The 14,171-nt window shown below is 35.0% G+C and overlaps 1 protein-coding gene across 1 annotated transcript in view; it reads right to left on the reverse strand.

Moving 5' to 3' along the window:
• LOC149807651 (phospholipid-transporting ATPase ABCA1-like) overlaps positions 1 to 14,171 on the reverse strand; it is a 185,069-nt gene that overhangs the window by 17,140 nt on the left and 153,758 nt on the right. The window contains exons 43-45 of the mRNA XM_089969144.1: positions 9,700 to 9,834; positions 4,948 to 5,051; positions 769 to 861 (exon numbers count right to left, since the gene is read on the reverse strand). Coding sequence (XP_089825270.1) covers positions 769 to 861; positions 4,948 to 5,051; positions 9,700 to 9,834 — 332 coding nt within the window. The remainder of the gene's footprint in view (positions 1 to 768; positions 862 to 4,947; positions 5,052 to 9,699; positions 9,835 to 14,171) is intronic.

The following is a 14,171-nucleotide window of genomic DNA, read 5'->3' on the forward strand; positions in this document are numbered from 1 at the left end:
CCATGTTTCATGCAAATCCATCATCAATGTACTCCATAATATTTACCATGTTTCATGCAAATCCATCATAAAATGCACTCCATAATATTTACCACGTTTCATGCAAATCCAACATAAAATGCACTCCATATAATTTACCATGTTTCATGCAAATCCATCATAAAATGCACTCCATAATATTTACCATGTTTCATGCAAATCCATCATAAAATGCACTCCATAATATTTACCATGTTTCATGCAAATCCATAAAAAAATGTGCTCCATAATATTTACCACGTTTCATGCAAATCCATCATAAAATGCACTCCATAATATTTACCATGTTTCATGCAAATCCACTATAAAATGCACTCCATAATATTTACCATGTTTCATGCAAATCCACCAAAAAATGCACTCCATAATATTTACCATGTTTCATGCAAATCCATCAAAAAATGCACTCCATAATATTTACCATGTTTCATGCAAATCCACCAAAAAATGCACTCCATAATATTTACCATGTTTCATGCAAATCCATCAAAAAATCCAGGTTCAGTTGTACTAATGATAGTGCACCATACACTGCACATGACAAAATGGGCTATAACTCTAATTTAAATTGCATAATGAAATGGACATGTCAACATGTGATGACCATAATAATGGCCAAGATTCATGAAAATGTATCAACAAGATAGAGGCATGAATAGAGAAAATAAACTGTCTCTGGAATCAGTTCCTAAGGATCAGAAGGGTTATAAGTGTAATGAGCAGTCAAACCTGTTTTTAAGATGTTGGATACTCCCAATGCACTTGAATCTCCCATTGACCATGATGGCCAGTCTGTTACATAATGCTTCACACTCCTCCATACTGCAAAAGGAATTATAAATATAGAACATTATATCAGGTTTGACTCGTGCATGATTATAAAAGGACAGAAAACCTCACGTGTGTAATGCCTGTAATAACTTAAACAATAACTCAGAAAATGTTACATTTTAAAGGAATGTGCTCTTTCACACACACACACACACACACACACACACACACACACACACACACACGCACACACACACACACAGATTCAATTAACACCATTACTTACCAGTAGTTGACTTAAAATGCTTTTCACTAACTTTGAGAAGATAACAAACATGAATAGCAAGAGGAATGGTGAGCAAAATAACCTGTGACATATGCATCCATTCCAATGTCCATTATGCAAATTATTCTATTCTGGGACTAGTTGCCTTAAGGTGCCTGCAAAAAAGGGCAGTAACTCATACAAAATCAAAGAAGCACATTTAATCAGTCATTACGCATATTTTCATACAATGAACATATCTACTAAGTATTATAGTAATCCATCAATAACTGAAAGACAACTAGTAGTCACAAAATTGTTTCATAGCCAAGGGTTGATAACACTAATGAAAGTCATGCAAATACAATGATTGATGGTAGTCACAAGCTTGTTTCGTAGCCAAGGGTTGATAACACTAATGAAAGTCATGCAAATATTGTGATTGATGGTAGTCACAAGACTGTTTCATAGCCAAGGGTTGATAACACTAATGAAAGTCACACAAATACTGTGATTGATGGTAGTCACAAGATTATTTCATAGCCAAGGGTTGATAACACTAATGAAAGTCACACAAATACTGTGATTGATGGCAGTCACAAAGATTGTATCATAGCCAAGGGTTGATAAACACAAATGAAAGTCATGCAAATACTGTGATTGATGGCAGTCACAAGATTGTTTCATTGCCAAGGGTTGATAACACTAATGAAAGTCATGCTAATACTGTGGTTGATGGCAGTCACAAGATTGTTTCATAGCCAAGGGTTGATAAACACTAATGAAAGTCATGCAAATACTGTGATTGATGGCAGTCACAATATTGTTTCATAGCCAAGGGTTGGTAACACTAATGAAAGTCATGCAAATATTGTGATTGATGGTAGTCACAAGATTGTTTTATAGCCAAGGGTTGATAAACACTAATGAAAGTCATGCAAATACTGTGATTGATGGCAGTCACAATATTGTTTCATAGCCATGGATTGATAACACTAATGAAAGTCATGCAAATGCTGTGATTGATGGTAGTCACAAGATCGTTTCATAGCCAAGGGTTGATAACACTAATTGAAAGTCATGCTAATACTGTGATTGATGGTAGTCACAAGATTGTTTCACAGCCATGGGTTGATAACACTAATTGAAAGTCATGCTAATACTGTGATTGATGGTAGTCACAAGATCGTTTCATAGCCAAGGGTTGATAAACACAAATGAAAGTCATGCAAATACTGTGATTGATGGCAGTCACAATATTGTTTCATAGCCAAGGGTTGGTAACACTAATGAAAGTCATGCAAATACTGTGATTGATGGCAGTCACAATATTGTTTCATAGCCAAGGGTTGATAAACACTAATGAAAGTCATGCAAATACTGTGATTGATGGTAGTCACAAGATTGTTTCATAGCCAAGGGTTGATAAACACTAATGAAAGTCATGCAAATACTGTGATTGATGGTAGTCACAAGATTGTTTCATAGCCATGGATTGATAACACTAATGAAAGTCACACAAATACTGTGATTGATGGCAGTCACAAAGATTGTATCATAGCCAAGGGTTGATAAACACAAATGAAAGTCATGCAAATACTGTGATTGATGACAGTCACAAGATTGTTTCATAGCCAAGGGTTGATAAACACTAATGAAAGTCATGCAAATACTGTGATTGATGGCAGTCACAATATTGTTTCATAGCCAAGGGTTGATAACACTAATGAAAGTCACACAAATACTGTGATTGATGGCAGTCACAAAGATTGTATCATAGCCAAGGGTTGATAAACACAAATGAAAGTCATGCAAATACTGTGATTGATGGCAGTCACAAAAATTGTTTCATAGCCAAGAGTTGATAACACTAATGAAAGTCATGCAAATATTGTGATTGATGGTAGTCACAAGATTGTTTTATAGCCAAGGGTTGATAACACTAATGAAAGTCATGCAAATACTGTGACTGATGGCAGTCACAATATTGTTTCATAGAAAAAGGGTTGATATCACAAATGAAAGTCATGCAAATACTGTGATTGATGGCAGTCACAATATTGTTTCATAGCCAAGGGTTGATAACACTAATGAAAGTCACACAAATACTGTGATTGATGGCAGTCACAAAGATTGTATCATAGCCAAGGGTTGGTAACACTAATGAAAGTCATGCAAATATTGTGATTGATGGTAGTCACAAGATTGTTTTATAGCCAAGGGTTGATAACACTAATGAAAGTCATGCAAATACTGTGACTGATGGCAGTCACAATATTGTTTCATAGAAAAAGGGTTGATATCACTAATGAAAGTCATGCAAATACTGTGATTGATGGCAGTCACAAGATCGTTTCATAGCCAAGGGTTGATAAACACTAATGAAAGTCATGCAAATACTGTGATTGATGGCAGTCACAAAGATTGTTTCATAGCCAAGGGTTGATAACACTAATTGAAAGTCATGCTAATACTGTGATTGATGGCAGTCACAAGATTGTTTCATAGCCAAGGGTTGATAACACTAATGAAAGTCATGCAAATACTGTGATTGATGGTAGTCACAAGATTGTATCATAGCCAAGGGTTGATAAACACTAATGAAAGTCATGCAAATACTGTGATTGATGGTAGTCACAAAGATTGTATTATAGCCAAGGGTTGATAACACTAATGAAAGTCACACAAATACCGTGATTGATGGCAGTCACAAAGATTGTTTCATAGCTAAGGGTTGATAGCACTAGTTGAAAGTCATGCTAATACTGTGATTGATGGTAGTCACAAGATTGTTTCATAGCCAAGGGTTGATAACACTAATGAAAGTCATGCAAATACTGTGATTGATGGCAGTCACAATATTGTTTCATAGCCAAGGGTTGATAACACTAATGAAAGTCATGCAAATACTGTGATTGATGGTAGTCACAAGATTGTTTCACAGCCATGGGTTGATAACACTAATGAAAGTCATGCAAATACTGTGATTGATGGTAGTCACAAGACTGTATAATAGCCAAGGGTTGATAAACACTAATGAAAGTCATGCAAATTTACTGTGATTGATGGTAGTCACAAGACAGTATCATAGCCAAGGGTTGATAACACTAATGAAAGTCATGCAAATACTGTGATTGATGGCAGTCACAGGATTGTTTCATATCCAAGGGTTGATAACACTAATGAAAGTCATGCAAATACTGTGATTGATGGCAGTCACAATATTGTTTCATAGCCAAGGGTTGATAACACTAATGAAAGTCATGCAAATGCTGTGATTGATGGTAGTCACAAGATCGTTTCATAGCCAAGGGTTGATAACACTAATGAAAGTCATGCAAATACTGTGATTGCTGGTAGTTACAAGATTGTTTCATAGCCATGGATTGATAACACTACTGAAAGTCATTAAACACTGTGATTTATCAATATGATCATTTTCAAACAATGACCACAACATGCAAAAAACATAAAAGCCTGGGAGGATTGGATATGCAAGGAAGTAATATTTTTTCTTAAAGTATCATGATCAGGTAATATATTTGAAGAAAAAACAAAGCATTATTAAAAAAGAAATCAGCACAAGAAAAATAAATAAATAAATAAATAAATAAGCATATAAGGTTTTCATAAGCTTATTAGATTTAAAACATCATATCTTGAATATCTGAAGACAATGGAAAACCAGTATCGAGAGTGGATGACCTTTCGATATGGGTACATAATGTACTTATTAAAAAAGAGATATTATTCTGGGAAAATCGTTATTATAAATGAGACCTTTATGAAAAGAAAACCACAAAAGCAGATCAACATATAATCTCAAATATTTTGGAATACAACCATGGAGAATAAACCAGCTTTTGAATTACCTATGTGAAGTCAGGATGACAGATCTGCCATCCTTCACAATGTTATTGATACAGTTCCAAAGGAATCTTCTGGCCTTGGGATCCATACCTGTTGTTGGTTCATCCTACAATAAGATTGAATATTTCTCAGTTTTGTAAAAATATGATTTTAAAAAATAGAACAGTCCTTGCTCATCTTATGAATCACTCAGAGATAAAGAATCTTGTATGGCAGCCTGAGATGAGTTAAACATGTTGTGTGGCATTAGAATATTATTTTACTTGCCCAGAATTTGCATTAGGTGTGACACTGAAATTCATTCTTGTTGCAATTTCTTTAAAGTCTAAATTCTAGATAAGTAAAATTATTAAGAATTTTCCATTTAACATAATTTATCTAAAACCCCTCTGCCTGAGCTTCCTGGTAAGTGTAAACAAGTCATGAGAAATACATGTAAGCTGTAAGACATTACAGACTGGCATGTCTCGTTTTGTTTTTAATTACCAAATGCAGGAATGTTTCCATTTAATTGTTGTTGTTGTATTGTTTAACGCCATTTTTCAGCACATGATAGGCTATACATGGCGGCCAGTATTAATGGTGGAGGAAGAACCCGGAAAACCCCAGAAAAAAACACTGACCCACGAGAAGCTGCTGGCAAGCTTTCTCACATATCCACATTGGCTGAATCTGAGACTCGAACCCACGCAGACAGAGATGAGATGGCAGTGATCCATAACGGAGAGCGCTTTAGACCACTTGGCCACTCAGGGCCCCCTTTCCATTTAAAAATAAGTACATTATATCACTGGATCTATATATATTCAGATTAGAAATAAAATGAAACTTGCAAATTACAACGTAATTTTACTTAATAGTTATAAAGACATGAACAATTTTTTTCCCCTAAATTTTAGAAAGTTTATTTGAACACCTCAGATATTAATTACAAGTCTATTCCAGCTGAATCCAATAATGTTTTACACAGAAAGGCAGGCACACTCAATTATGTGCAAGAAAACTACAAATAGCTGAATTGCTGGACTGCAACCATGGATGCTGTAAATTCGTTTTTATTCAAGAGGTACTAGTCTTTGTAGATTTTGGGGTTCTTTTGAACCACTGAAATACAAATCTAGATACCAACTTATATTACTAAATGATCTAAATGCAAACTATCCAAGAGAAACTTAACTCAACCCATATGTAAGCACAAACCACTGCATCATGAAATATAGGTCAAAGTGACCAAATTTTAAATGATGTCTGCAGTATGTCTCATGCTGCAATTACATATAAAGTATGTAACCCCACAAGCAATAGTGTCTGAGAAAATGAGATAATTACAAAGACTAACAAAAATCACTAGACTGAAATACAGGTCAAAGTGACCTACATTATCTATGATTGGTGTATTACATGCCATGATATATCTATAAATAAAAATTAAGGTAGCTTCATCATGGGCAATAGTGCATAAGAAAATGTACTCCAAATGACACATTTAAATACCAGTTTATTTACATATATGTAAATCTGTGAGCAATAATATCTGAGAAAATGACCTGAATAAAAATTCTAGCCTAGAGAAACTAAACTCAACCAAAAGGTAAGTAAAAATCACTGGAAAATGAATTATAGATCACAGTAACATAGTTTTCACTAATAGCTCTCTCAAATTATCAGTAACATAGTTTTCACTAATAGCTCTCTCAAATTATCAGAGGCAATATTAAAGATAATTATGCCTAGTAATTACATGGTCCCACTCAACTGAAACCTAAAACAAGCTATTCAAGAGACATAAAGATCTGGACTCGACTGTGATTTATGTCAGACTTTACAAACCCACCCTTCACCAGCACTAGACGGCAAGGGCTTTTAGTAAACGTGGTTATGCAAAATCTTTAAAAATTGTTAAAGTTGGACGTAACCAGGATGACATTTGAGGTAGAATATTTGTAATCAGTACAAGCAAAAGATTATACATGACCAGCACACATCTGGTAGAAAAATCTTAGAAACTTATTGCATGTCTCAATCTTTAATTCTAAAATAAATTGAAGCCTGGGATTAGAGTTGTGCACTTACATTTGAAAAGACCCCACCTCCATCCTTATCTTCCCCTCTCATGATCATTTGAATTTATTGTCGTGGGCATCTCAGTTTGCATGCATTTTTTAAAACTGCATTTACTTATTTATTAAATTAATGAATACTTCTCATTTATTTATTTATTATTTTTTTGAGTACTTCACATTGACTTATTTATTCATTTTTGGAGTACTTCACCTTTTCTTTATTTATTTAATATTTGGAGTACTTCACAATTATTTATTTATTTATTAAGTGCTTCACATTTATTAATTAAATTTTTGCAGTACTTCACAATTATTTATTTATTCTCTATACATAGTAAAAGTAACTTCATAATCTCCAAGCACAAAATCCACAAACCAGTTGTATATGCACTGGCTTGTGCTGAAAACTATGTGTGATATATTGAGGACACAAAATGTTTCCACTTTCACTTGAGAATAATATAGATTCTCTTTTTATTATACTTTAAGGCATGGGTGGGTAAACTACGGCCCGCCAAGGGTTTTCATGTGGCCTAGGAACAAGTCATCATTCACACTGACTCTGTTTATGTTATTCTGTTTATCAAATAAATGTGCTTCTTTTGAAGTTTAAGTTTAAGTTTTCAAATATTAACAACATATTAACAACTGAAATTTAATTAGATGTTATTTAGAAAAACCTTTTGTTTTTTCTATTTCAAATATTAATTATTTTACTTAATGAACTATGCGGCTCGCGACAAGGTGTAAATTTGTGTATGCGGCACTTGCACTGGAAAGTTTGCCCACCTCTGCTTTAAGGCAAAAAACATTTATTTGCATTGATTTTCTCCGTTTTGTGCAAATGTGATAACAGCTGAATTACTATATCAATAAATAAAAGTTCTTAAATTGTAAAAAATTTGTGAACAGCAATGTTTGACAAATTTCACTAGTAATATGCTGCTTCAAATTGTGTATTTGGTCAAAGTAATGACTGCATTCATATGAAAGTGAAGAAGTTTTTATTTCTGGTAAGACCTTTCATGTGTGGACTGATACTGTTGGAGTGGGGAAATATAAAAAATAGAAACATTGCAGTGCAGTTCTATCAGCAACATCGGAGCATAACATCTTTTGACAAAATATTTTAATGATTGTGAGTTTACTTGTAAGGACCTTTTTATATTTTATTTTAATTTTACATTAAAACTGGAATGTTTGTGTGGCCTTGGCAAGCTTGCAGTCTAGTTTGATAGCAGATATTGCATCCAATTTCCAGTTGTTGCTAAATTTAAGTTTGCAATCAACACTAATCAATGTCCAATTTATCCACCATTTTTTGTGCAAGTTAAAATTTCCACTTAAAATATGTTATTGCTATATTTAACCATCATTTTTTTCTTAAAACTGTAAATCATTTGTTGTAGAGTATTACACTTATACAATATGATACTGTATGGGTGACACATATAATTAGGTCTTGTAAGCTCTGTCACTGACAGTTTCTATAACTGATGTAGAAAACTAAATTTACAAAGTTAATATTTGAAGTCTACCTTTTGCTGTTTGGAGTTCATTTTAGGCATTTCTTGATGGCAACTCAATGACTTCATAAATACACAGTGGTGAGTCTACAGCTGATATATTTTAAGATATGTTCATCCCAATGTTGAGGGAGTGATAGGAAGGGTGGAAGAGAGAAAAAAAGCAGAAGAAAAAAAATTATCTGTGGGGCTAAATATGGAAATACAGGTTTGAATAACATACATAAGGGCAGATATATTTCCTAAATGGGAAAAGAAAGTAGCTCCAAAAGTGATATTGCCAGTATAGCAATAAAAGTGGTATTACAACTTGGGCGATAAATGTGGTATCACCATTGTGGCAATATCATTTTTCTTCCACTGATATATTTCAATAAATTAAGAAGAAATATAAAATAAATAAAAGTTATATGTTAAATACAACATATTCAGCTTAGACTGACTGAAAGGGTTCATCCAAGGGCAAGGCAACAGGTTTTCATAAGAAAACAGTAGATGACAATGTGGCTGGAGGTGTGATGCTTAAACATACAATGACTGATCAAAAGCATTAGTATGACTGGCATTTTGCATTGGGCCAATTATTTATCAGGTGTGTGTGTGTCTTCTGGATTTTTAATATAGTTTTAACAAATTTTCAGTCATATTGCTAAAATGTCTGTGTGGCAGTCTAGCTCTGGGGCATCATACCACAGACATGTAGCATGATGTCCCAGCCAGTCACATTATCCTGACACCAGGATGACCAGTCCTAACACTAACCTCTTAATGCTGAGTGCTTTGTGAGGCAGCTGTTAGTACCATTTTTAGAAGTCTTTGGTATGACTTGGCCTGGGTCAGAACCTGCGACCTCCTGCATCTGATGCAGACGCTCTAACCACTATGCCACCGGACTGGTCTACTTATCAGGTTGTGAGATTCCCCAGGTAACAGTACCAGAGAACATGAGCTTCATAAAAAGATTAAGTAAAATCACTTTCCCATTAAATTTATGTCACAGTGACCTAATTTTCACTAAAAGGTGCTGATGACAGAAGAATGGTCAGGCATCATCAATCCATAAATCAGAATTGCAATGTAATCTATCTATCAAAGCCAATCCTACACACTACCTGCATCTCTAAAAGGGGGCATAACAAAAAGAAAATGGAAAATGTGAACATACCAAGAATATGATCTTTGGATTGCCTATAAGAGCAATAGCTGTTGAGAGCTTTCTCTTGTTTCCTCCAGAGTAACTTCCTGACACTTTATCAGAATATCTAACCAGGTCCAGTTTATGAAATGCCCAATCTGCTACCTGAAAAGAGAAAAAGAAACAAAAAAAGAACAATTATTCTAACATAAGTGCTGGATGCCAAAATTAACAGACTAATTATAAGTAATTGACCTTGGTTGAGTAGAATCTTAATAAATTTAAACTCTTTAAAATCAGTTTTAAAAAAGTCAATATTATAGGGTATATAAACAGTTCTTATAAACATCCTACCATCAAACAGAAAATGATACCTTTCATTAGAGTCAAATGTTCAAGATTTCATGAACTTTTGGTTCCTTTCATGAAGTCTTTCTCAGATATGGCTTAAAGTCACATGACCTGATCTGAGCTGGTCGTATGACAACACTGAAAGAAGGAATATACCATAAAGCTCATGGCTGGTGGTCCAAATCTGAATATTGACTGTGGATATGATCTGTCTGCCATCTACAGAGGACTTCTCTCAAGTAACTAGATAAGAACTGGTTTATGAGACTTCCAGCCACATATGACCAAGCCTCTATAATATTCACCATAAATTCATGAAAGCTTAAAAATTTGAGTCTGAATGAGTATCTTTTCTTGTATGAAACTGCACAAGGGAAGAGTCATACATGCCAAACATCCAGGCAGTGTTGAAGGATTTCTGTGACTCATAAAACATGTTTTGTTGTACCAAGGGTGTGTGTGTCTGACCCACTCCACCCCACAAATGTGGCAAACAACTGAAAATAAGTTATTTACACTATGCAGGTAAAGCATATGGACAATAACTTGAAATTCCTACCTGAACTGAAAAGACCCAAATATCTGCTTTCTTTGAAGCATTTAGTATAATTTCAAATAAAAAATAGTAAGTAGACTTAACAATGTTATGTATTATGATGACATGCACACACAAACACATGTACTAAAGAACTCTCTGTTACGGATCACTGCCATCTCGCCTCTGTCTGTGTATGTTTGAGTCTCGGATTCAGCCAATGTGGGTATGTGAGAAAGCTTGCCAGTAGATTCTCGTGGGTCAGTGGTTCTTTCTGGGATTTTCCCAGGTTATTCCTCCACTATTAATACTGGCCGCCATGCATAGCCTATCGTGTGCTGAAAAATGGCGTTAAACCCCACAACAACAACAACATGTACACACATAATGACAATTGCACAAATATTAAATGAAAAATACACCATTTTTCTGTCTTTGAAATCTTTTGAACAGCAGAATATAGTCTTAATTAGCTGCATTCTTTGGATGGCAAGAAGATGATTCCAGTCTTTGATGCACTCAGTGGATGGTAAGAAGATGATTCCAGTCTTTGATGCACTCAGTGGATGGTAAGAAGATGATTCCAGTTTTTGATGCATTCAGTGGATGGTAAGAAGATGATTCCAGTCTTTGATGCACTCAGTGGTTGGTAAGAAGATGATTCCAGTCTTTGATGCACTCAGTGGTTGGTAAGAAGATGATTCCAGTCTTTGATGCCCTGAGTGGCCAAGTGGTCTAAAGCGCTCTCCATTACGGATCATTGCCATCTCACCTCTGTCTGCATGGGTTCGAGTCTCGGATTCGGCTAGTGTGGGTATGTGAGAAAGCTTGCCAGTAGCTTCTCGTGGGTCGGTGGTTCTTTCCGGGGTTTTCCCGGGTTCTTCCTCCACCACTAATACTGGCCGCCATGTATAGCCTATCGTGTGCTGAAAAATGGTGTTAAACCCTACAACAACAACAACAACAACCAGTCTTTGATGCACTCAGTGGATGGTAAAAAGATGATTCCAGTCTTTGATGCACTCAGTGGATATAAGAAGATGATTCCAGATGGTAAAAAGATGATTCCAGTCTTTGATGCACTCAGTGGGTGGTAAAAAGATGACTCCAGTGTCCAGAATTTTCTTCTTTGCACTTATTAGGAACTGTATAGTACTGTTGTTCAACCTCCCTGAAGATCTTACAAAATTTTTGACAGCACTGGAGATAATCTTTCTGATATGCTGTGAGGAAGTGTCCAACATTCAATGAATACATCAGTTAGAATGTCAAATCTTGGTTTTCCTGAAGGTAGATGACACTGATAATGTCAAAATGTCGTTTGCAGTACATGCAAAGAATAAAATGCTCTCCCTTGCTTGTATATTTCACCAGGTAAAACTCCATGAGACTGGAATTCTGAAATTTAGTTCTGCTCAGCTTTACTTCCTACAAAGATAGCTCACCTTTCCCTGAATCAAAACTGCATATTCCCACATTTGCCTTGTAAAATTTACCACACTTCTTGATTATTCCAACAACTAAAAACATTATGTTTTAAATTTTATCATGTTTTGCATTTTATATACTTGGAGTAAAATCAATTTCAAAGAAAATTTGTTGCTAATCAAAAACTAGTCAATAATCTTTAAGATGGCTTAACATACTCATTCAAGGCAATAAAGTGTACCAATTTTGTTTCTTCAACAAGCATATTTTTAATTTACCGAATTGCAAAATAAATTGGGTTGCTCCATTTGGTGTAGTTTACCTATATAAAGGAGCCCAATAGCCCAATGGGCCCTCCCACAACAGTGCTCAATGGACTAGCAACACAAAATCACCCTAGTTATTGTCAATCATTTAAGTAATCTTTGGAGTGGTAGTTGTTTGGGACCCTGAGTGGCCAAGTGGTCTAAAGCACTCACCATTACAGATCATTACCATCTCACCTCTGTCTATGTGGGATCAATTCTTGGGTTCAGCCAATGTAGGTATGTGAGAAAGCTTGTTAGTAGCTTCTCGTGGGTCGGTGGTTCTTTCCAGGGTGATCCCCGGTCCTTCCTCCACCATTTATACTGGCCACCATGTAAAGCATATCTTGTGCTGAAAAATGGTGTTAAACCTTACAGCAGCAACAGGCAGTTGTTTACCTCTTGACCTTTTATTTGCTTCAATGAAGCTGCATAAACAGCCTCATGGTGCTAGTTTCCATGAGCATTAAGCATGACTGTTTGTTTATACAGGCAACGGAAATATAGGTATAAATCACAATATCAAAAAAGGTTGCTTTGTCTGTTGTTGTTTTTTACAATAAATAAAATTGACTGAAACTCATGTTTTTATAAACATGAACATGTTGGTGGGGTTGTGTTCTGGTAGGTATGTTAGATATCAATGTACACTCTATTAATAAATGATTAAAATCAGATTCTGAAGCAGGCAGAAAATGTACAATGGCTTCATGCATTATGAGGACTGATTACCTAAATTATTTTGTTCATCTCAACAATTCTGCATTTAACTCGGGCCGACATCCTTTAGCATGTTTCCACTCATATCATGTTTTAAGCATATTAATAGTGAGACAATAGAAGACAATGCTACATGGAACTTACAATGAATTACTGGTTTCAGACATGTATTGTAGTGTCATGAATGTGGTACCTTGCCAATGCATTCATGGAACTTCCAATGAATGACTGGTTTCAGACATGTATTGTAGTGTCATGAATGTGGTACCCTGTCAATGCATTCATGGAACTTCCTAAGAATGACTGGTTTCATACATATTATTATGCCATGAATGTGCTAACCTGTCAATACATCCATGATGAACTAAACCAACTTTGTTAAGATACAAAAGCAAAGTAAAATGTAAACTACAGCAACTGCAATGAATTGTCATATTAAATGTCCACTTTTTAATGCACATTCCAAACTCTAACCCACCCCCCAAATCATGCAACACAAGTGCTAGGTCATAATGCAGAATTGATCACATACAACATGCTTTTTCCTAAGGGCTGTTTAATTAAAACATAACTGGGACCCAGGGAAGGCACTTTTAATGTGGTGTACAGACCCATAGGTGCAATTTAGAATTTTCTTATCATTTTAATATGAAGTCTGTGAAATCAAAGTACCCTGGTATATATTTTTTTTAAAACTGTTTTCCCTGGGTGCCATGTATGTTTAAATGGAACAGCTCTAATATGACTTTATATATAAAGTAAAGTTTCAAATAAAATATTTGAAAATGTCATTGTAACTTAAATGTTTATACATTACACCCCTTCTCAAAGACTAAGATGACACCACTCATGTAGATGACTATCCCAAGGGTAAAATATCTACCAAGTTTTGTCAAGTTCTATCCAGAGGTTCAGAAGATAGGGTAATGCATAGACTGATAGACAGACAGGTGTATATCAAACTATCCCATGCTAAACTGTGGGTATAATTATATAGATGCCACTTTTCTGGACTTTTGAATCAAATGGATAAACAGTGTCCAAATATATGCAATGTATTCTGTATAACCAGACAAAGTCCATGTCTCATGATAAGTCCATTAAATCAATGTTTTGTATTATTATATACTCTCTAATATGTCCCACATACTTATTATAGAAAA

Source organism: Sinohyriopsis cumingii, chromosome 1, assembly GCF_028554795.1.
Source record: "Sinohyriopsis cumingii isolate HCF-2022 chromosome 1, ASM2855479v2, whole genome shotgun sequence".
In the NCBI taxonomy this organism is placed as follows: domain Eukaryota; kingdom Metazoa; phylum Mollusca; class Bivalvia; order Unionida; family Unionidae; genus Sinohyriopsis; species Sinohyriopsis cumingii.